Source organism: Bos indicus x Bos taurus, chromosome 22 (genome assembly GCF_003369695.1).
Source record: "Bos indicus x Bos taurus breed Angus x Brahman F1 hybrid chromosome 22, Bos_hybrid_MaternalHap_v2.0, whole genome shotgun sequence".
Taxonomy (NCBI): domain Eukaryota; kingdom Metazoa; phylum Chordata; class Mammalia; order Artiodactyla; family Bovidae; genus Bos; species Bos indicus x Bos taurus.
This window is the reverse complement of record NC_040097.1, coordinates 11,381,382-11,404,863: the sequence shown is the minus strand read 5'-3', so window position 1 is coordinate 11,404,863 and position 23,482 is coordinate 11,381,382. Positions and strand designations below refer to the sequence as shown.

The window sequence follows — 23,482 nt, the reverse complement described above, 5'->3', positions numbered from 1 at the left end:
ATCTCCACAAAAAGTCATCACACCTCGAGGAGTAAGAAGCTTGGAGGCAGGTCTAGGCAGCTTCCCCAAAGGGGCTCTGACAGCCTGAATTCTCATGTGCACATCCTGGCCCTAGAAGACATCAGGACTGCACAAATTCACCTACAAGAGCCCAGAGGAAACAGCAGGCAGGAACGCTGGAGGGAAAGAAAGCTGGCAAGGCTGCAGTGGTTTACAAAAGGCACCTGCGAGAGCCACTCCACATCAATCAGAAATCATCCAGCTTGCCCTCGGCCTCCTGTTGACCAGTGAGGCCAGTGAACCTCTGCCATATAGCACCAGGGCTTCCTGGGTGGCTCAGTGGTAAAGAACCTTCCTGCCAATGCAGGAGATACAAGAGATGCATGGTTCGATCCCTGGGTCGGAAAGATCCCCTGGAGAAGGAAATGCAACCCACTCCAGTATTCTCGCCTGAAAAATGCCATGGACAGAGGAGCCTGGTGGGCTACAGTCCACGGGGTTACAGACGTGAGAATACGCATGAACACACACCAGTGCATAGGGGCTAGTGGAGAACCTCAGATGCAGCAGCTATCCTAGGAGAAGAGCGCTGATGCCACCTGTGTCCTGGCCTTTTCTCTCTCTGCTGTGGACCACCAGTCTGAAGTCCCCTGTGCACAGCAGCCTCGAGAGTTAACTGGCCTGGTCTGGGAGTCACTGCCTGGGAAAGAGAGATCCTTAAAATGAGAAGTGGAGCCCTCATGGGACTCAAGATCCTGACGATGAGAGAATGGTGACAAGTGTGCACAGCTCCTGCTCTGGAGGAGCCAGCAGAGATCTGGGGAGTTATGGCTCTGGCTCTGGGTCCCCCAAGACAAATGTCTAGCTCACTGCCTACTAAGCTCTGGCCTTGTGGCTCAAACGGGCTTGCTTTGGGCTCAGCTTTCGCTCTGAGACAACCCTCTTTCCTCCCCACACATGGCGGGTGGGCGTATCCAGCTTCTTGCTGCAGCTTGGTCTGAAGCCTGAAGCTCTTCTGGGTCTGGTGGGTGTCAGGTCCTGGTCTGGCCGCCAGCACCTACTTGAGCTCTGAGCCCGTCTGGGCTCTCAGCTAGATCTGTGATTGCTCCACAACTCAGGCAAAGAGAAGCTGCTGTGGTTCCCGGCCCTCAAGGCCACAAGAGCACTTGGTTTGGGGGCACAAGTGCAGGGGTCCAGGAAAGCCACGTGTTTTGGGGATGTGCAACTCTGAGGCTAGGAAGATGTCTTCAGCCAGAATCTTATCTCCACGCCTGCTGTGGTCGAGCACCAGGCGCTGAAGCCTCCCAGGCACTGAGGTCGTGGAGCCCGGGTGTGGTCTCAAATATGACGGGGAGGCGCATCCTCCATGCTGAGCAAAGGAGGAGCAGTGACAGTGGGGACAGCAGACAGCAGACAGCACGTGGTGAGGAGGTGTGATGACATGACAACAGCTTTGGAGGGACACGTCCTGATGGGCCAGCAGGTCGCAATGCTAGGGACCAAGAGTGCCCTAAACTTACTAGGTAGAGGAGAGGGGAACCTGCAGGGAGAGGGGCTGATAGGCTCGGCCTGGTTGTGTGTGGCAGGTGGGCTGGGCAGAGGCCCCACATGGGCACTGTCCTGTGTTAAAAGGAACTCAGTTCTCCATGTCTGGGACTTTGGGCTGGGGTTATACGGGTCCAAGTCTGGTTCTTCCATCAGCTGGCTGGAGCAGAATGTAGAGTACAACTCCACTCTCGGTAACCAGCCTCTGTTCTAAGTATTGCCTGGTTTCGTGGTATAGCTGATGGACTTGCAGAGTGGAAAAGGGATGCTCAGCTGTTGCAGGCCTGGGTGGCTACAGGAGGACTAAAGTCCCGCAGGGTGCCTGGGACTGTCTCTGGGAAATTCACTTTGCCATGACCTGTTCCTTCTCATTATGCTTGTGGATGTGCTTGGCCACAGGCCTGTTCTGAACAACAAGGAGAGGTCCCTGTGGGCCTGAGTGGAGAGGGACCAAAGCCACAGGGCCTGCCGAATTCTGGGGCTGGTGGGGAGGAGCCCTGGGGTGTGGGTGCCCACTGAGTTTCCATGAAGGTGAGCTCAGAGCAGGTGGCAGCTGGGGCGTCTCAGAGGGTGGGCCCTGGGGAGCCGGAGATACAAACAAACAAGATCTAGACCTCAGCATCAAGCCAAACATGGGTTAAATAATGAACACAGAACTGGTCAGGACTCTGGATGGACAGAGTGGCCTGGGTGTTAAAGTATGGCTTAGCCTTGGCCAGCTGGTGCTCAGGGACAAGAGTGAGACGCTCAGGATGGGGACAGACAGGAGAGGAGGCCACCTGGGAAGAGGAATCGTACCTTTTTCAGCCACAGACAGATTGGGATCACTGCAGGGTTTGCAGGCTCCAACCACTTGCTGGAACAGGGCCCGCTGGAAGTTTGGCAGCTGAGGGAAGGAGAAAACTATCAAAAGGTGACAACAATCAGTTACATCTTGGGGGCATCATGGGCCCCAGGAGCCAGGGCATTCTAGGACCAGACCAGGAAAATCAAAGCAGTGGGACAGCTCATGCTTGAGATGTGCTGAGAATGTCAGGCTGGTTGGAAAACTGTCCATGCTGTCTGGCTCCAAGTCCTGCCCTGTGCAACTGTGCAATGTCTGGGGCTCCCCCACCGCGCCGGGGCCTGGCTGGGCTCCAGGCTGTCCTGTACACGGCCAACAAGGAGGACACAAGCACCTGAGGGCATCTAACTGCATCCTTCTGTCCTGCCAGGAGACCCACGGGCAGGAAGGATACAGGGACCCCTCGCACCCGAGCCCTGGCAGGTTTGGCCTCCTGGAGACGCTCCATGCGCACAGGCCCGTGAGGGGAAGGGCAGCAAGGCCTGAGGTCACAGACATGACCCACTGTTCCATGTAGCTGCCAGGCAGACCTATTCCTTCCACCTGGCAGGGCTGCCCAGGCACAGGGAGCTGAGAAGGTCCTGGCACTCTGGGACTGGGTAACAGTCACTGGAGGTGACTCTCATGGCCCCTGAGAGAAGGGCAGGGCAGACCGGATGGAGGAAGGAGCCAGTCGCTGCAGCTTCTTGTTCAAGGCCCCATACGGGACATCTGCAGAGCTCTGCAAATGGTGTAGGGAGGGTCCCGGCGGGAAGAGAGGGGCTTCGGGCGGACGGATGGACAGACGGATGGATGGATGGATGGAAGAGGCAGAGCTTGCCCGTGGGGACGTCCTTCATGCACACATGGAGGAAGGCTAGTCTCTAGACCCATGTCCGCCACTGCCTTCTCTGGACAGAAAAGAACCAGTTTTCTCTGCCATGTTGTTTTTAGATGAGGAATTCAGGACGCTGGCCAGAAGGACAGACAGCCACACAGACAGTGGTGGGTCCAACCCCACCGCCATTCTGCCCATAGCTGTACTCCGTCTGGACTGAGATACAGATGCTGGTCCCCACATTCACTGCCGCTCCCATCCAGGAGGATCTTCACGGCAGCATGAGGGAGGCACGGACAATGCAGAAAGCCTAGCAAGTGCAACGAGGGGAGCTCAGGCCAGCAGAGTCCCAGCAAAGGGCAGTCAATAGGCTGGCTCCGTTACCTGTCCATTCTCCAGGATGGCTGCTGGATACATGGCGCTGCTTGGGCGGTCCCGGTGCGTGGGCAGCAGCAGCATCATTTCCCGGGCGTGGCGGTACTTATCTGGCAGAGAGGGAGAGCCTGTAACCAAGTGAGAACAATCACGCACAGATGACACGCCACGGATGGAGGGCCCAGAGGGCATGCATCCCGGGGAGCCAGTGACCCAGGGTCGGTATCCCCTTGCAGCTGGGGTGAGGATGAGCTCGGCAAGCACAGAAGGAATGACGTGGAGCCTGGTGGTTGGGTGGTGGTAAGGGGGCTGCACTGGGCATCCCAGCCGAGGCAGGCACATTGCAGACTAGGGTCATGTGGACTCGCTGGCGTGGCCCCCTGTCCCTGCTCGGGGGCAGATAGTGAGGAGAGCTGGGGGTTGGAGCTGGGGCCCTGGGAGCCCTGAGTCTCCGGCACTCAGGGGAAATGGGAGTGGCTTGGGTGCTGGGCTCTCTTGGGGCCCAGGTGAGCTTGCAATGGAGCCATCACACAGAAACAGACACACTCAGGTAACAGAAAAGCACAGTTCTTACTGGACACGGTTTCCACACACTTACCTTCTCCAGACACCACTGGCCCCGTCTCAGCTGGCCCCTACCACCTTTCCCCAGATTCCAGGCCTCCTGTGCCTGGCCTCTGCCTTCTGGCCATCTTACTGCAGACTCAGCCCAAGCGGCTCAGGGCCAGGGGCACTGCACACAGGGGGCTCTCTAGGGTTCCTCACTCTGAGACTTGCCCTTCAGTGAACTCAGGAGTCATGGAGCTACTCTGGGACTTGTGGGGCCTTAACCAGGCTCCTGAGTTGACTTGGTTCATGCTCTTCGCTTATGAGACCCCGTCAGGACTGAGGGGCTGTTATGGAAGCCAGATGTGGTGTGGCTTAGTCCTCATCGATGCAGGCCATGGTTACACGCCCAGTAACCTGTCAACTGGTGGTCCTCAAAGGGACCTTCCAGAGAAGTGGTGAGAAAAAAAGTTGCAGGCTTCCCTTGGGAATATATAATTTAGAAGGCCCTCCAAATTTGCATCACTCATTGTACCAGAGAGCGGCATGTCCATGTCAAACTAGTGGGGTCTTCCAGATCCCTCATGGGAAGGTCACCTGGACCTCAGGGCTGTCGACGTCCACTGGCAGCCTCTGGCTGGTTCAAGTGGGTGAACTCCCTCTGTGTAGTGTTCTCTTAGTGAAGCTCATCTGAGAGGTGAACCTGCAGCTCTGCAGGCTCTGTGTGGGCCTTCCTAGGGGTGCCCTCTAGGCACTGTCAGGGCACAACTAAAAAGGTGACCAGGAGTTCTTGAGAAATGCCTTTTAAATACTCATTTTAGACCCAAAGATGAGGCTTAAGTATGTTGAAGAAGTCAGCATATCAAAAACCAATAATGCAGCTATTATTAACGTAAACTTCCTCCGTAACTGGTCTCAGTGATACTGTTTGTAGAGCCTCAGAACTGGCTTTAAGGCCTGGTTTTAAAAACTATCCTTCATTGATAAGGGAATGAGTAAACTATGCTTTATTTAAAAAACAAACAAATAAACTAGGCCTGAATTTCTACTATTTGGTGATTTTTCTCCCCTATCAATATTTTCTTTCAGAACTTGTGCTCTGAGGCAATCTCAAAAAGATGGCTGTGTAAGGAAAAAAGAAAAGCGTTCCTAATCCCACTGATTTTCACAGTACCTTCCCAGCAAGAAACTCTGAAGGCTCCCTGGGTCTCGTTGGCCACAGCCCTGGACAGGGCTGCCCGCACATAGCATGCAGAGAGAGGCAGCCCTTTACACCAACTCATGTCACATACCCATCCTGTACCAGGCACGTGGCTGGAACATGGTGTGCTGCCTTGCTCAGCTTGGCCGTGGTCCCTGACCTGACAGCTCACGGTCTGGCTCACCAGGCCAACCCTGGATCTGAGCACTCAACATCCTGTTACGTGCTGCAGGGTGAGGCTGGAGGGCAGCACCTGGCCCCAGGGGCTGACAGGTGCTCTGTGCAAACACTAGATTTTCCAACTCTAGCTTCCTTCTCACTGCTGTTTTCCCTAGGCAGCCAAAACCACAGTAGGTGAGAGTGGCGGCTACTTTTTATGCAAACATTTAAATACCGCAAGGGCTTCTGCATCACAGGACTTCCAGACTATCTCAGTTGTAGTCTGGTGAACCCCAGGGAGGCTGAGTCCCCAGCATGACTGAGTATATTCAAAGAAAAGAAAGAAAGTTTAGTCACTCAGTCACGTCCAACTCTTTGCAACCCCATGGCCTATCATGATGGCCACACTCCAAAATATCATATAATGAAAGGCTGATTCAAAAGGAAACTAAATGGTTAACTAGGTGGTGGTTGGTGGTTTAGTCACCAAGTCGTGTCTGACTCTTGTGACCCCATGGACTGTAACCCACCAGGCCCCTCCATCCATGGGATTTTCCAGGCAAGAGTACTGGAGTGGGTTGCCATTTCCTTCTTCAGAAGATCTTCCTGATCCAGGGATAAAACTCTGGTCTCCCACATTGTAGGAAGACACTTTACTGTCTGAGCCACCAGGAAAGTCCTGAATATATTCAAGGTTCAATCAAAATCTCCTAGCCTCGCTCAGCCTTTTGACCACCAGGGGGCGCTGCCGACTTACAAGACTGTGCCTTGCAGGCCATTCACCTTGAAGGTTTCCAAGCAACAAGAACCACTGCAGAACATCAACAGGCGCAGCAAGGAAGCTATTGGTGTCATGACCACTCCTGGGAGTGGGGAAAGTGACTCCAATGGAAAGGACTCTCTGGAACACTTTCTCCATCCATGAAAGCGCTCCCCTCATCTGTAACATCAGACACAAACCCGAGCGTGGGCCATCCCATCTCCTCTCTGTCCCCACTGCACCTACTACTGCATCCACCACATTTTGGGCCTCCCAGGGCCAATGCAGGAGACACGGGTTCAATCCCTGGTCGGGAACATACCCTGGAGGAGGAAATGGCAACCCACTCCGGTATTCTTGCCTGGGTAATCGCATGGACAAAGGAGCCAGGCGGGTTACAGTCCACGGGACTGAACAATAACAAATTCAGTCTTCCTCTATGACGCTGGGTCTGGTCTTTATCTTCTCTTGCATGTAGGCCTGACACTTGCTGGACCCATGGTTTTCTCCGGATGGGCCTGCACATAGATGGAATGGATGCTGTAGCCTGGAAGTGACTGCCTGCTCTTTCTTAATAACCTCTGCTCTTATCACAGTACCCTGCTTTGGGCCCAGTCCTAGTTAACCTTGAAGAAGAAAATGGCAACCCACTCCAGTATTTTTGCCTGGAGAATGCCATGGACAGAGGAGCCTGGCGGGCTACAGTCCATGGGGTCGCAAGAGTCAGACACGAATTGGTGACTAAACCACCAACCACCACCTAGTTAACCATTTGGTTTCCTTTTGAATCAGCCTTTCATTATATGATATTCTGGAGTGTGGCCATCCTGATAGCCTGTCTCCAGAGATGGTGACGATTGATGCCTTCCCTCCCTAAAACACACAGGTCATCCTTGCATCATGAGGTACAGTCTTATTCTTTACAGTGGTATTGAATGGGATTGCCTTAGTGATGGGATTAATTGACAGAATGTGGCAAAAAGGATGTTCTGGGACTTCCAAGGCTGGGGAGTAAGAAGCCTTGCAGCTTTTGCCTGGGTGTCTTGGAATGCTTGCTCTGGGCAAGTCAGCTGCATGCTGTGAGAAGCTCAAGCGACAGAGAGGTCATACGTAGGGACTCAGGTTGACAGCCTCAGCTGAACTCCCGGTGGACAGGCACAACTGACTGCCAGCCACGTGACAGAGCTGTCTTGGATGTCCAGTTTAGTTGAGTCTTGAGATGACTCCAGCCCCCAGTCACATCTGACAGCAAGCTCATGAGGGACTGCAACTGAGAACTTGCTTAGGAAGCCCTGTCTACCCACAGAACCATGCGAGATGATAATAAACTGTTTCAATCCACTAAGGTTTGGTGGGTGGTTTTACAGGACAGGGAAACCTGGTGTGCTGCAGTCCACAGGGTCACAAAGAGTCAGACATGACTTAGCGACTGAACAACAACAACAATTGATAGCCAAGTCATTTGAAATAAAGAGGGATTACTTCCAAACAGGGAGAACATGACTTCTGTCTATTCAACCCTGACGGTGCAAGAGCAATGCCCACTTCTCACTGAGCACTCGTAAAAGCTTGATGAATGAATGCACCAGTAAACGGTTAGCTGGAAGGACAAAGGTGGTACCAGCCAGCTTGTGAGGTCCCTGATGGCATCTTTGTCCTCTCCAGGGCACCAAGTGCCAGGCACTGCCTAGAGGAAGTGTCTGAGCACTCAGAGTGGAAGTGAAGTACAATGCTCACCCCTCGCTGCCTCTGTTTTATTTTTTTTTAATCAACAATCATGGGTCAGAGATGACTTAGATGAGTATAACTGAGACAGTGTTCAGGTTAAGAAATAACCCACACAATAGATTAGATTACAAAATCTGTTTCTGCTTTGTTCAGGAGCTCTCATTAGGCACTGCAAATGCTAACCTGCACTAGAGCATTCACAGCCTACTTAGGGTTTCCTTCCTTTTCATTCCTCAAACCACCTTTTGATGTGCCGTCTTTACCAATACAAATCACTGTTCCTTCTCTACTTCTGCAGCCCTCACATACTGACACATCTTCCACATGTACCATTTGGTGGGTCATTTCTCATTTTTCACACTAGAAATACCTGCTCCAAGATGCTGGGTCCCCTTTTTTAGCACCTTAGTCCACATTGGGAAGGCAATCACCAAAGTGGAATGAGCACCAGACTGGGGGCTTGCAAGTGTAAAGACTCAAAGCTCCAAATTCTACTTGGCCACGAACTGATGGGATAGACTTAAGTCCCCCATTGGACCTGTTTTCTTCCACAGGAAATGAGGGGCTGGGCCAGTGTTGGGGAAAGTCTGTAACTGCTCTTGTTGTGACCTCAAACCCCCTTCTGCTGTATGTTGAGGTTTTTCCCAATGGCCCCACTGGCCACTGCATCTCTCTCTCCATCACTCCTATTGTGGGCCATGGATGACTCAGATGGTAAAGAATCTGCCTGCAATGCAGGAGATTCAGGTTTGATCCCTGGGTCAGGAAGATCCCCTGGAGAAGGGAATGGCAACCCACTCCAGTATTCTTGCCTGGAGAATTCCATGGACAGAGGAGCCTGGGGGGCTACAGTCCATGGGGCTGCAAAGAGTTGGACACGACTAAGCAACTTCTTTTCATTCAGGTTTGTGTGCTTTGAAAGAAGAGGATTTTTGGTTTTTTTCCCTAATGATCATCTATGTCATACAGCTGTGTTATTTCCCTGTCTTCATAATAATGAGAAGAACAGACTCCATCTGTCTGAAGCCTGGAAGCAACAGCTGGTAGCTGGCTACTGCTGCTGTGCTACACAGACTGCCCTGGGGGCGCTAGGTCTTCGTCACCACAGCTCATTTCCATTCCACTGCAAGTATCTCCGTCTAAAGGGACAGAGAACCAAACCTGACTGCGGGAACTAGAGTCAGGAAAAGCTGCTGCCTCTCAGAGAACAGTATTTATTCGACTGAATAAGAAATCAAGCAATAACAACTAGTAGCCTTTTACAGAGCCATCTCTCCTGATTAAGCCTTTGCCAGTTGAACAAAGTTTTTTTGGTTGCTGCTACCATTTAGAATACTGGCTTAATTTTAGTCTTCACATTTAGTTTTCATACTTTTTCATCATGTTTGATTACTCAAGACAAAACTCACTTTTGCCTTAACTTTGTGCTTTATTCTCACAAACACTTCAGTGAGAAGAGCTGAGCCTTCTCCTGGGCTGTGTGTCCTCTTACTGAAGTGGAGATGTGATGCCTGGTTACCTCAGTGCAGCACAGCTGCAACCACTGGCCCGAGCAGGGTCTGAAGCCAGAGAAAAAGATCTGGAGGTAGGAGCCCTTGAGTCCCTGATGCTAAAAGCATAGGTGAGCACTTGCTAAGTCTCAGGGCCACTTTGAAAGACATAGCCACAGATGAGAGCAGGACAAGGGGCGCCCATGAGGCTCTCTCCTCTCCCTTCTGCAAGCAGCGCCCTGCCGTCCTTACCTCGGGCACTGGAAGGGGCAGAGGTAATCATCTGGGATGGTGCTGAGTGAGTGGAACTCAGGCTGGAGGAAGAAGGGCTTGCCTGGGACGAGGACAGAACAGAGACGTTGGTGACTGAGCCCTGGTACCTGGGGTTGGGATACGCGAGCTGCAAAGGGAGAAAAATTAGCAGGATAGAGGTCCAAACGGCCAGGATGGTAGGACTGGCTCAGAGTTGGCTTCTTCATGCCACCAGGTGCCCAGATCCAATGTCTGATGCTGTACCCTTGCCCTGATGAAGGCCAGGCTGATGGCCAGCACTAAGGGTCAGCTATAACCCTGATGGTACAGGCCTGCTGGGTAGACTCTAGCGATGGCACCCACAGAGGAGACTGGACTGAGCCATCAGGAATGCCAGGCAGGAGGGCAATTTGGCAGAGGAGCTTTCCCATGGGATCTCTAAGAGCAGCCAGGACTAAAGGCAGATTTCCTTCTTGGGAAATAAGGCCTGGGAAGTGCAATACAGGGAGGTGTGGAGGGAAGGCCATTCTGCTAGCTCTGGGTGTTCTGAATTCAGAAACTGAAGAACTAGGCAGCAACACCAGTCCTCAGGCCAGACCAGCAAGCAGAGAGCCGAGTCCTCCAGGTGCGGGCCCTGGCCCGCTCTTCCTGGGCCGCGCTGGTACCTGCATGTGGTGGTACAGGTCTTCGGGAGCCTCGCCCATGGAGCTGTCGCCCAGCATCACCACGTTTCCAGCCTCGCTAGATGCGTGTGAGGAGAGGGAGGACGATGAATGGCGGCCGGTGCCCATCAAGTTCATGGGGCTGCGGACAAGAGTGGGAGATGGCCAGGAGTCAGGGCTGGAGCTGAGGTGCTTCGCTAGATGGCGGGGGCAAGAGTCATGGGTGTGTGTAAAACAGTCATCCCCAAGCCTCAGCCTCTCTGGTTGTGAAGGTTTCACAGCCAATGTTCATACCTGTCTGAGGCCTGGAGCTGTCCTGAACCCCACCCTGCTGCTCGGGGGCCCCTGGTCTGGGAGGCCAACAGTAGCCAGGCAGAGCCTTAACCTCGAGTTAAATGGTTTACAGCCACTCAGTCTGATGACATCAGCAGTGTCTCAGGAGGAATGAAGGAGATCCACTGAATCAGGTGAAGGACCCCAGGTCTTCCTAGCCATGGGCTGTGTACTTAAGCTGGCGCCCACCCTGCACTGGGATCTGCTCCCAGCTCAGGGTGTCTTCCTGACTTGAGGAAGCTGTCATAGCAGCTGCCTGTGAACCATCTGCTGGCCTCCTTCCACGGCTGTGGCCACAGGCTTGCCAGCAGTTTCTGTCAGTTCTAAGCAGCTCCCCCCATTCATTTGCTCCTTCGCATCTGCTGAGTGCCCACCCTTTGCTGACTTGCTGGTCACAGTGGAAAACAAATCCCAGTGAGGGTCCCTCTCTAGGTTTTTCGCTTGCCTGGCCTTCCTGCCCTGGCAACCTGGAGCCTCCCTGCAGAGCCCCGGTAACAGGTCTGCTGAGTGCAGAGCGGGCATACCTTGATGCCTTCACCACCATGCTATTCTTCCTGAAACCCACTGGGGATCCTCGTTCCCCTGGGATCAGGTCCCAAGGCCTGAGTGAACAGGGCCCATCCAGAGAAATCCTGGCCCCCTTCCAGGCCCTGCACTCCAGCCACTTGGCTCAACCTGTAGTGCTGACCACACTGGCCTGCATGAGGATTCTGAGGTGTCTGCACATGTTTTTGACTTTGCCTGAATCTTGCTCCGTCAGCTTCCTAACACCAGTTCTTTTCCACCCAGCAAACTTCTACTCACCCCTCAGGACTCACCCCGCTGCCCCACATACACTCCTCTGTCACCCTGGATGACCAGATGCACAGTGCAGATCCTGTGGCAGGAGTTGTGTGTTTTCTGTGTGTGTGGGTGAGGGGTCACATTAGTGCACACAAGCAGCGTTCTGGACGCCCTTGCTCTGATCTCTGACATCCGGACTTACCTTTGTGGAGGGGACCCTACTCAGCTCTAAGGCCATACCTGTGCCGATGGGTCATCTTGATGTTCTCTGGGCTCATGGGGCTATGGGATGCTAGGACATTTCCCCGTGGGGTGCTGGTGCCCGAACACGCAGGACTTAGCTTGTCCAAACCCGGAAACTCCTGTTGAGACATGAGTGCCCCTTCATAATAAATAATTGGGAATAAATAAGTAATTGGTAGCTCAGACGTTAAAGAATCTGCCTGCAATGCAGGAAACCCAGGTGTGATCCCTGGGTCGGGAAGATCCCCTGGAAAAGGGAATGGTAACCCACTCCAGTATTCTTGCCTGGAGAATCCAAAGGACAGAGGAGCCTCGTGGGCTACAGTCTATGGGGTCACAAAGAGTCAGACAAGACTAAGACTTTCACTTCACTTTTTTTTTTCCCCAAGTAATTAAGGAGTAAAAGAGAAGAGGCAGGCTGGTAGCCAGAATGTAAAAGAAAAAAAAAAAGAATCATATACCATTGGCTGAACCTAAACTACTGGCTTCATTTGGGCAGTGACCCCGTCACGACTAAAGTGCCCTCCTAACCACAACACAGCCTAGACCAGAGGCCATGAGGCCTAGGTGGACCCCTGAGAGCACATGTGCAGCAGGCTATGGAGTTGGTCTGAGTTCATAAAATGTGTTAATAGGCTTTCTCACTGTAGAAAAAGTGGAAGAAGAGCTGGACAACAGGAGTTGAAGAGCTGGTGATCACCCGTCAGGCATTGGGCACCTCTGACGTAAGGACTGGAGTTTTACTGGACTGCTAAATGGCCCCACTCTTAGTGACCTTGGTTAAATTGTCTGTGACACAGTCTATGGGGTGTCAGGACACAAAATCCTAACACAGATAACTGAAAAACAGCACGCTTCTATTTTAGCATAATTAAATTAAGTACGTACACATCTTGGTAGAAATTTTGGTCCCAAATCCTCCAAGGGGACAGCACATTGGTTTGTGTCACTATTTGCAACTCTGAGGCAACAAAGCACAACTGCTCGAGTTTCCAGAAGCCCTTCACACTCTGTGGTCCCCATGTCCACTGGGGATGTTTCTGAGCTTGGTCTGAAAGAGCAGGAAGTTTTCCACCTGCTTCTTTCAAAGCATGCAGAAGGTGGAACTGTGCTTTTGCAGCTGGACAGGACACTTCCATGTGTGCCTTGGAGACCCTGAGATATGTGAGTGAGCGTTCTGTGCTTTTTCCTGCAGTGACCTGACAGCCTGCATGCTAGGGAGCTCCCACTCCTCCAGTGGCCAGGTTCTAGCTTGCCTGAGCCACCTGCTGTGATGGGGAAGTTTACATACAGAGACCAGAGGACTGCGCTCAAGACTACCTAGGGACGTCCCTGATGGTCCGTGGTTAAGAATCTGCTTTGTAGTGCAGGGGACATGAGTTCCATCCCTGGTCTGGGAACTAAGAGCCCAAATGCTGTGGAGCAACTAAGCCTGCAAACTGCCTCTGCTGAGCCCACGTGCTCTGGAGCTCGTGCGGCGCAACTACTGAGCCTGCATGCCACAACTAGACGTCCACGTGCTGCAGTGAAGGTCCCACGTACCCCAACCAAGACCCAACCCAGCCAAGGGGAAAATAAAAGGCCACCTGAACCCTACTCTCAGCCTGCTTACGTTCCCTGGAAGACCCCTGGAAGGAAACCAGTCTTGGATACAGGCCTTGCTTCTGCTTGTGTGCATCAGTCCTTGGGTCAAACCCTGCCAGGGAGACCGCGGAGCCAGGTCAGAGTCAGGAAGACCTTCTAGGGCCTGGGCCAGCCCCAGGATCTGCCTGGGCCCTCGAAGAAAAGCCAGTACAAAAGTACTGCCACCCCAGGCTTTCTCAGGTGGGAGCCTGGGTCGCCAGACAGGAGGAAGTGGGGGCGGGTGCAGGGAGTTAAAGGGGAAGGGGATGGAGAGAGAGGGAGACGGACGAGAGAAGGCTGGTCCAGCTAAGCCTTACTTCTGTAGGTTCCTGGGATGAAAAGTATCCCTGAAGAGATTCCTGCATACAGGCCATACATACACTTTAGCTCTTTTCCTCCTCATGTGAAAACCTCTGTTCACCAGCTCAGTGCATTGAAAAACACATTCTCTGTCCTGAATATGGCTCTTCCTTAAAGGGAAAGTGGATAAGGGGGTTCTGGGTATTTTTCTCCTGCCTTGAGCACCCACCTCTGCCTCATGCTGTTCTGTGGCAGGAACAGATCTTCCTTCAGTCTCACCTCTCCCTACTCCCCTCCCCACCCCTTTCCTCTGACTTGCTGCACAGGTCCCAAGCCTGGAGGAGATGACACTGGTTAGACTGCAGCAGGGCCAGGACAGGGCTCAGCTTACATGGTAGAGACTGGCCCTCATCATCTGGAACTGATCAATCAGCTTCTTATGCAGAGGGCGCATTTCTGGGTGCACAAACTTCTCATGAACTGCCAGCCCGACTCCAAGGACATGGACCTATCAGGGTGATAAACAAAGCCATGCTGTTAGCTCGGGAGCAGACAGTGGGTGCTGCAGCTACCCTGTGGTGCCTCCACACAGCTCTGGCAAGGCATACCTGCTCCTGCATGAGTTCCTTGAGCTGAGCTATCTTCTCAGCATCTCCTGGGTGCTTGGTGATGTAATCTTTATCAAAGAAGGCCTGTGAAAGGAAAGGAAGACTTCCCAGGCGACCACTCAGTCTGAGGTCCCACTGGAAGGCATCCGGGTTGCCTCCTAACAGGTGCACACACCAACACTCCTCTAGCACAGCCTGCTGAACCTCCTGCAATCACACGTGCTTTTTACGTCTAAGGAGGACTGAAGGTGGCAAAGTAATCTAAGCCTGAATGCTGGTCCCAACTGGCTTGGGCAGGGCAGGCAGGACTGGTGGCCAGGATGAGGGGGTTAGTCTCCCAGCCAGACCACAACTCACTCCTTGTCAAGGGCTGGGCTCTAGGGCGCATTCCATGATCAGATAGATTACCCTTTCTGTCAGAGTTCAGAGAATAAAAAGGAAGAAAAGTTCCCATGGGAGAGCTGTAGCCATGGAAGCAGGGAACAGCGGGGAGCCTAAAGCCTCACCCCTGGTGGCTCAGATGGTAAATAATCCACCTGCAATGCAGGAGACCTGGGTTCAGCCCCTGGGTCAGGAAGGGCTCCTGAAGGAGGGAATGGCTACCCACCCCAGTATTCTTTCCTGGAAAATCCCATGGACAGAGGAGCCTGGGAGGTTACAGTCCATGGGTCGCCAAGGATCGGACATGACTGAGCAACTAATACACACTATTCAGGACCACGCTCGGTTGGCCGAGGTACGGCCCAGGAGGGCACGCTGGGAAGGCTGCCTTCAGAGGCTGGACCCTCAGGAAGAGGAACGGACACCCGCGTCCCTGGCCGGGTCTGGTTGGGCCAGCTTACCTCCTGGTAGCGTGCGATGCCTCCGTTGACGGCAGCGTCAATGACGCCGTTCAGGCACATGCTCAGCAGGTTGATGTTGCCGTGCACCTGCTTGTGCTGATACTGGCTGATCAGGGCCCGCAGCTCCTGGTTCTTGTTCTCAACCACTTGGATGGCATTCTCCAGGGGGCTCACCTCCACCTGGGGGCACACAGCATGTGGTGTCAGCCCAGGCCCAACGACAATCCCTCCCTCCTCACAGGCCTGACAGCAAGGGGCTGTGACCCATGCCACTGAGTCCCCACTCTTGTTCCTGTGGACCTGAGGCTCCCTGGGCCCTTTCTAATTTCCTCTTCTGATCTGTAGGCACTCCGAAGTACAGTGAATAGTAAACAACATCAGTTCTGAACACAGAGGTCTCTGGCTTCCTGAGCTTCAGGGAATAGTTTCTGCATTTGTAAACTGCTGCTGCTGCTGCGTCGCTTCAGTCATGTCCGACTCTGTGCGACCCCATAGACGGCAGCCCAACAGGCTCCCCCGTCCCTGGGATTCTCCAGGCAAGAACACTGGAGTGGGTTACCATTTCCTTCTCCAATGCATGAAAGTGAAAAGTGAAAGTAAAGTCGCTCAGTCGTGTCTGACTCTTAGCAACCCCATGGACTACAGCCTACCAGGCTCCTCCATCCATGGGATTCTCCAGGCAAGAGCACTGGAGTGGGGTGGGGGAACATAAATGCCTGCTGCCTAGGGGTGTTGTGGAGATTAAAGGAGAGAAGGAAGGTGAGCAAAGCCTCCAGCACAGGACTGCCTGTGGCTCCCCCAGGCGGGCACGTGGCCGAAGCGCTCTTTCTCTTCTTCCTCAGAGAACGGCCCCCCAAGCAAGGACTGAGGAAGCACTGTGAAACCAGCCCCATCTGAATCGTTTCTCACCAGCTCCCTCCTCTCCACTTCGAACCACCGAGAGATGCCTGGCAAGCTGTGGGTCAAGGTCAGCGTGGTGCGCTCGATCCACAGGCTCTGTGGGGAGGGTACAGGCAGGTTCAAGCCATGAAGCAATTCTGCCCATGCCCCACCTGCCCATGGAGGAGTCACTGATGAGCTCCCGAGAAAGCGGGGCTGGCCCCAGCCTCGCTGCAAGCACTGACCCTGCTCCCCTAGATGCATTTACCTTGAATTCATTCTCCTTGTCCTTGGGGCCTTTGTGGAAAGGCCGGTCATACCGGAACCTCCTCACGTTGTTGACGCGGTAGAAGCTCTTGACGCGGTCCGGGACCCTGTCCATCTGCAGGACGTCCACGTACTCTGGGATGGGCGTCACTGCATAGATCTGCAGGTCTGGGCAGGAAGTGAAGGGAAACCGGACGTGAAAGAGAGACGGACGTGAGTGGATGACCCCTGTCACCCCCGCCAAGGGAGAGGAGACCAACAGAGCCCTTCAAAGGGGCAGCAGCAGCATTTCAAAGAGCAGATGGGACCAAACACGGTTTGGCTGACTCCCTATCCAGCCCCACCCCGCTCCAGCAGTGAGTGCCCTGAGCCCTCAGCCAAGGTGAGGTGTCAGCAGCCAGTGGTTCCCTAGTGCCCTTTTAAGAAGGAAAGGAAAGGGGTCAGGAGGATCCCCCATAGGAACGAAAAAGGTGCAAGGGCCTAGGCTGGCCCACTGCAGGTAAACTGCACAGTATTCACTGCCAAACAACATTTTAACAAGATACTCTTTAGGATCTTTGTGGAGAGGAAACATGGGTGTCTGCCTGCCCTCCTCTCTCTTAAAGAGATGTGGACTAGCTTGCCACAGCCATGGTGACTGTCATGGAAGCTGAGTACAGGGAAGGAGGGGCAGGCTGGTGTTTGCTTTCAGACTTCCAAGTGCCCCCAAAACCACAGGAATTCCCCATCTCTTCCCCTACCCCTTCCTCCCCATCCCGTGCCTCAGTCCTGACAAAGGCTCAAGGTATCGACAGACACACGTGGGAGTGGAGCAGGTCATAGAAGTGGAGCATCCCTGTGGATACTGGGAGAATCCACAATGTCTGCAGCTGGGTGCCAGGAGACCCTTCACGGGCAGGGTGGGGACTGTGCTGGCAATGGCCCACCAGAGGGATAAAAGCTAGCTGATGATCAGGCCCCCCAGGGCTAAGGGCATGCCCCCGCCTCCTCTGTGAGGCTCAAGTGCCCCGTTAAGGGTCAGTGAGTGATGTGGCACCCTCTGCTTTGGGACTTGGGGGGTAACCTGGCTTATATGGCCAACAGCGTCACAGAGGGGCAACCGACTAGGTGGGCCTCCCCTCCCACAGTCCCAGTCCTCCTCCCCTCTATGGGTCAAAAGATACACTGGGCGTCGCACTGCAGGATGGCGTCATCAGGGTGGTTGGGGTGCTGCATGGCGACAGCCTGCGGGAACTCGCTGAGCATCCTCTGCTGGAAGGCCTCCAGCCTCTCGTAGTCGTGGCCCCGGCACACGTACTCTTTGTTCTGCCACAAAGGAGAGAGCACACACCATGCTTCGCCTGTCCACCCTCAGCTCCTCAACCTGGGAGCCCCTGGGGCAGGCCTGGGGCACAGCACTCTGCCCTCTACGCTGCCCTAAGGGAAACCACAGTCAAGAGGGGTGAGGGACAGCAGTGGTGTGGTGTTGTGTGGTGGCCGGGGTGGAAGCTGCAGGAAGCTCATGGTGGGGGGTGGGGAGGGCTTTTCACATGGGAAGGGACGCTAGTGGGGGGACGGGGGTGGGATTGTGGAAAACAGCCACGCCTGGAAGGAGTCCTGGAAGGTCCACCTGGGTCAGCGGAGTAGAGAAGCAGGGGTCAATCTATGTGCATACAGTGACGACCAGGGCGACAAGCCAAGACAGGAAAAGGCACAGCTAGAAGGAAGGTGCTTGTGGAGCGCTGGTGGGAGGCGACGAAGAGGCTGCTGGTGTGTGTCCACGAGTACCGCTATGGGAGCCACCAGATAATTTACAACAGGAAGGCAATAAGAGGTGTGCTTTTGTAGGATGACTTTTGTCAGCTGGGAGAAGCAGTCTAAACGCCGCCCAGTGCTTCGCGGGCATTTATCAACTCCTCTAGCAGCAATTCCTCTGCAACTGTGTCCGCAGACCATCATTCCAACTACACGCTTCTTAAGACTTCACATTATGTCATGTTTGGTTTGGGTTAGGTCTCAGTTTTCCTCTCTGTGGACTGAAGGCACCCTGAACCCTTCTGCTCTGCCTGCCTCACGGCTGGTCCAGAGTGCGTGGCTGGAGGGGGCTCCTCGGAAGCCCCCTGGTATCCTCTGTCTGCCTCACCAGACTCACTCTGACAAATGGTGTTGGCACTGATGCATCTTCAGAAAGAGAGAGGTTCCACAGGGCCAGCCCTATGCTTCTTGGTAGAGGAGTTATTACAGGCTAGGCCATGGGTGACCTCAGCCTTTTTTAATAAAAGTTTTTTGTTTTGTATTGGAGTGTAGCCAATTAACAATGTTGTGATAGTTTCAGGTGAACAGTGGAGGGACTCGGCCATACATATACACGCATCCGTTCTCCCCAAACTCCCCTCCCATCCAGGCTGCCATAGAACACTGAGCAGAGTCCCTGTGCTATACAGTATAACCTCAATCTTTCTGGAATAGGACTTTTGCCCACTTTTCACTTCTTCTCTTACTATGGGAGAACTCTGGTACAGTTTGGCCACATGTCCAGATGGATCAGAATGCAAGAGCAACAGTGGAAGGAAAGTCAAGGTCAGGGGAAGCAGGCTGGCCTCCCCAGTGGAACAGACCAGTACTCAGAGGACAAAGACATTTACAAGCTCCTTGCTTGATAAGCAAAACTGACAGAGAAGGTTCATTGTGAAGAACTGGCCTTTTCATGCAAAATGTACAATCCTCATCAGTTTCTGTTCATGGGTAAAATGAAGAAAAAAAGAAACTCCCCCAAGACGGGAGAGCTGGATGTTTTCCTGTCTCCATGCAGATTAGCAGATAATCACATTTGTGAAGCAACACGGGCAGATGGTCCAGAGGATTCAAGCTGACAGAGCTGGAGTAATAGACGGTCTCTGTGTTCAGGGAAGGTCAAAGAGCAGCCTAGTGCTCTGGGGAGGACCCAGCAGAACGGCACAGCGCATTGACCTTGAGGCTAGCTGTTGGTTTCCAGTCTGCTCAGGCCAGGGTCCCAGCAGCCCCACGTAGGACGGATCTGGCTGCCATTGCTTTCCCCTCTGTCCTTGCCATTTACAAGGCGAACAGCTACCTCTGCTGGCCTTATTCCATCTGCTGCAGATGAACTGAACAGCTGAGGGAGGGGGGACAGCATGCGGCCAGGCCAAGCAGACCCGTATGCCTGCAACACAGCTCCTGGCGTGGAGATGAGGATGGACTGATGGGTGACGTTTCCTGGTTATTCTTCCTCTATCACTGGCACCCTGGAAACCATGTTTGAATATTTAGACTGTAACTGGCTCAGATGCAGGTTTTATGCCAGGTCCTACCTGTCAGAAAGCTCTCAGAGCCCTGAGACACCGATGCTCCTTGTGACGTGAGCATGGGGGGTTGGAGCCAGGTGGAACCATGGTGGAGACTTCTTTGCTTGACAGGGACAGAAATGGGGCACACCAGTGCTTGATTTTGTAAGAGCCAAAACAATGATGTTTTGGAGTAAAATCTAGTTGATTACGTTACAAATCGTGGGACTAAACAAGGAGAGTAAAATGGCAATAAAGCATAACTTGCAAAGATAAAATGAGAAAGAAGTTACAAGGCTAGAATCATTAGCTTACTGAAGGGCTTCCTAGAGATGCTTTTGGTTCTGAGAAAGAAAGAGTCAGTCACTCAGCCATGTCTGACTCTTTGCGACCCCATGGACTGTAGCCTGCCAGGCTCCTGTGTCCATGGAATTCTCCAGGCAAGAATACTGTAGTGGGAAGCCATTCCCTTCTCCAGGGGATCTTCCCCACCCAGGGATTCTTGCACTATTCCTTCTTCTGCTGACCTCTACCCCCACTACTGTTGTATGATCTATGTAGATGGGGCAACAAACATGCCCCATTTGATAAGCCTGGGCTGGATGGTCCTAGAGAGTGAAGGAGGTCCAGCAGCCTGCGGAGAGCCTCTACTGAGGCACATTCTGCTACTGGCAACCCTTCTGTGGAACAGAATTCGAGCCTTCTGGGGATCACAGTCAGGCAGGGTGTGTTTGCTGTCCCTGTCACTATTCTAATTCCTACAGAAATCATTCTTCTTCTTAGCCTAGACTAATTACTGCCCAGGAAATGTGCATGTTGACCTGCCTTATATCCAAAATGTGGTCAGCCTGGACTCTGTCGCTTAGCAGACTGGCTTCTTTTTAAAAGAAGCCATTAAGTTCTGCTGACCTTCAATGAGATACCAAGCTTATTACTGCTCATTGGCTAAAGCAATTTCTCCAGTAAGATAGGATCCCAAGAACTATCTTACTGGGCCCGGTGAGATAGTTCCCAAGAACATCAAAGGAATCCTATGAATTTTCCTAGCAGCTTCCTGAAACTTGTGGACACTGAACTTTAGTATGATATTGGAGCTGGGGACAATCAGAGCTAATCTTAGGTCTCAACTGCAGCCTCTGGGTCCTTCCATCAGCAAGGCTTCATTTAGGTCATCTGAGAACAGCTACTTATGGGCTACAGCCTACAAGCCCAGGCTGACTCCTCCTGGTACCTCTGGATTGTGCTAAATAAAGACAAAAAACAATCACAACTGTTCAACTGGTGTCAGTATGTCTGTGCTCAGGCAATCCTTCCACTCTATTTATATCCCTGCCCAGCCTTTCCAGCAGTGGTGGAGCAAAAGGCTGTAGTCACCCTGGCCAGAGAACTGGCTGCCTTGGAAAGGCCTTCTTCCCAAGCCAAACCCAATGTTTGGTTTGCTCCACAAACCCCAGGAGCAAAAGGGACTATCCTCAAAAGGGAGATCTCTCAACTCAGTGATTCTCCACCCTGACCGTGAAGCCTACTACTGAGGTCAGGGCTGCACCGATGTCCTGTCTGGCAGAGAACAGTCACAACGGAGGATTCCGGACCTTGGAAACAGAAGGTGGAAGGTTTCTAAACATTATCTACGGGGTATTCTCAAACCCTGGTCATTTCCTGCAGGATCCTGGTTGATTTGGTAAGGAAACCACCCTCATATATTCCAGGTAGCTGCAAAACAGTTTAACTGCAGAGAGAAAGACAGTTTAAAGTTGGTACCCAGTTCAGTCAAATAAAGCCAAACACTCTGATCAGTCCTTCGTAAGGAACTATTCAAATATTCTGATCAGTTCTTCGTAAGGAACTATTCAGTGCAATAGGAAAAAAGGTTAAAAAAGAAAAAACCAAACAGATTATAAATTATGTATAAAATATGATAGAAGTTCTTGTGACTACCTGAATGGACTCACCCGAAGGAAGAAAGGAAACTTCCGGCCATAGAAGCCGACCCGGAAGAACTCGGGCTCCAGGCGCTGCTGCTCCATGATGTTGTCGTAATAGCTGGCCTCCATTTTCTGTGAATGAGAAAGGCAGTTGCCTGCAGGTTGGCTTGACTGCTAGTGGTGTGTCCAAAGCAAGTTCTCCCAGGCCTAAGCAGACACTGCCTTTTGGGAAGAGAACGTGGTGACTCAGTCTAGATAAAAAGTGAGCCCCTAGCCACGATCAACCCCTCACCAGGGAGCTGCCGGATGGAAAGGAAACCTTCCCTCCCCATCATCACCTGGAGGTGGGGCAGCCCCGAGAGGCTGCTCAGACTCTTCTGCCCAGTGAGTGGACCCAGCCCCACACAGACTCAGGCTTCCTGTACTTTCAGGGGCACACAGTTAACATGGACTTCCTCTTTTTTATTCAGGAATTTCTGGTTTTGATGATAATACGCCCACTGATAGTAAGTGTTGCCTATAGGTGATACCATCAGTCCAACTGCATTGCTCTAGTTCATTTACCATCTGACTCAAGATGCTAACAAAATGAGGAAGGCTTAGTTACCAGAGTCACTGTACTGGTCCCAATTTTGGAGATTTTAAACTTTAAAAGTGGAAATACTATCTATGATGTCTGGCATTACCCACGTTGGTAAGTTTTTTAGTCTTGGCTAACCTGGCTTCAGATTGAGAAAAACTCACTGAAATTTGACTGAGAAGATGTCCCTAATCCATTCAATCAACCCAGGCTGCCAGGGAGCAGTGACCTTCAAAGACCAGAGCAAAAATTTACTGGTGTAGAACCTCATCTATTATACAGAGCCTGATCAGGATGAACCTCATCTATTATACAGAGCCTGATCAGGATCAGGGAGCACACTGACAAGGGTGCAGGAGGCGGATGAGCTGGCTTCTCTTTGCCAGAGACTTAACCAGCTACTACGATTCAAAACCCAGCACCAGAAACAAGGAAAAATTTGGTGGAGACCTTCAAAGTCCATTTCACTTAATTTTGAATGTTTTGCATCAAAGACAGGAAGAACTTTCTTTACTTGGATGCTTAGGAGTGACCACAAGCCAAGGCAGGGAAACACTAAGATAAGGCATATCTGAACGAAATTATTTCAGGAGAAGCTTCTTCTTGAAGGTGGACTGCCACCTCCTCCTTGAACCACCCCCATCCTATCCAGCATATGCTGTTGCTCCCTTCCTTGAGCACCAGTGGCCCTCGGGGTCTGGATCATGCAGTCATCTGTCAGGTGTGTGTTTTGCATCTTGAGAGCAGGAACCTTGGCTTCTGCTTCTCCTGCACTGTCCACAGCACTCAACCCAGTGCTGAATTGCTCAGTCAGTGCTCCCTTAGAAGCTGATGCCAGAAAAGCATGAGCACTGCCAGTCAGGGCTGAGGCAGGGGGAGGGGCGAAGCTCACCCGAATCCAGCTGAGGCTCTGATAGTCGTAGAGGCTCTCATATTGACACGCCAGCTCCCTGCACAGTGGGATCCCAAACTCCCAACTCTGCAACAGAAACAGGAACGAGGCTTTAGCACCGGAGACATCCTCAGAATGGTCCAAGCCTTGCCAAACATATCAGAAGGCACAACTAAAGGCCTCCAGCAACTCATATGTCACAAGAAACACATGCTCAAAACCAATTTGTGGAGAACACACAGAATTCTGACACTCTGGCTCAGTGCACAGCTTTCAGGTTTTTACTCAAATGTTTCCACCTCCAAAAGGCCTCTTTATGACTTATCTTGTCAAGGACAAGCACCCACCCTATCTATTCTCTTTTCATTACTCTGAAGCTATCTTCTTTAAAAAAAGCATTTGCTTTTAAAACTTGAAATATGGTTGGTTTACAATACTGTGTTAGTTTCAGGTATACAGTAAAGTGATCCAGTTATATAAATAAGACTATATACATACATATAAACACATACACACACATATATATTTTCCTTTTAGATCCCACTAC

General features: G+C 52.3%; 1 protein-coding gene across 11 annotated transcripts in view; it reads right to left on the bottom strand.

The window, feature by feature from the left end:
* Positions 1-23,482, bottom strand: part of DOCK3 (dedicator of cytokinesis 3) — a 304,174-nt gene that overhangs the window by 6,059 nt on the left and 274,633 nt on the right. For 8 of the 11 annotated variants that reach the window (XM_027523616.1, XM_027523618.1, XM_027523619.1 and 5 more), the window contains 13 exons: positions 22,936-23,022; positions 21,491-21,595; positions 17,421-17,562; positions 16,259-16,425; positions 16,021-16,107; positions 15,112-15,291; positions 14,270-14,353; positions 14,053-14,169; positions 11,736-11,857; positions 10,383-10,521; positions 9,718-9,865; positions 3,591-3,709; positions 2,344-2,431 (listed from right to left, as the gene is read on the bottom strand). In XM_027523616.1, coding sequence (XP_027379417.1) covers positions 2,344-2,431; positions 3,591-3,709; positions 9,718-9,865; positions 10,383-10,521; positions 11,736-11,857; positions 14,053-14,169; positions 14,270-14,353; positions 15,112-15,291; positions 16,021-16,107; positions 16,259-16,425; positions 17,421-17,562; positions 21,491-21,595; positions 22,936-23,022 — 1,585 coding nt within the window. Of the gene's footprint in view, positions 1-2,343; positions 2,432-3,590; positions 3,710-9,717; positions 9,866-10,382; positions 10,522-11,735; positions 11,858-14,052; positions 14,170-14,269; positions 14,354-15,111; positions 15,292-16,020; positions 16,108-16,258; positions 16,426-17,420; positions 17,563-21,490; positions 21,596-22,935; positions 23,023-23,482 lie in introns of those variants that run through there. The other 3 variants (XM_027523617.1, XM_027523620.1, XR_003507883.1) reach the window with 3 other exon arrangements.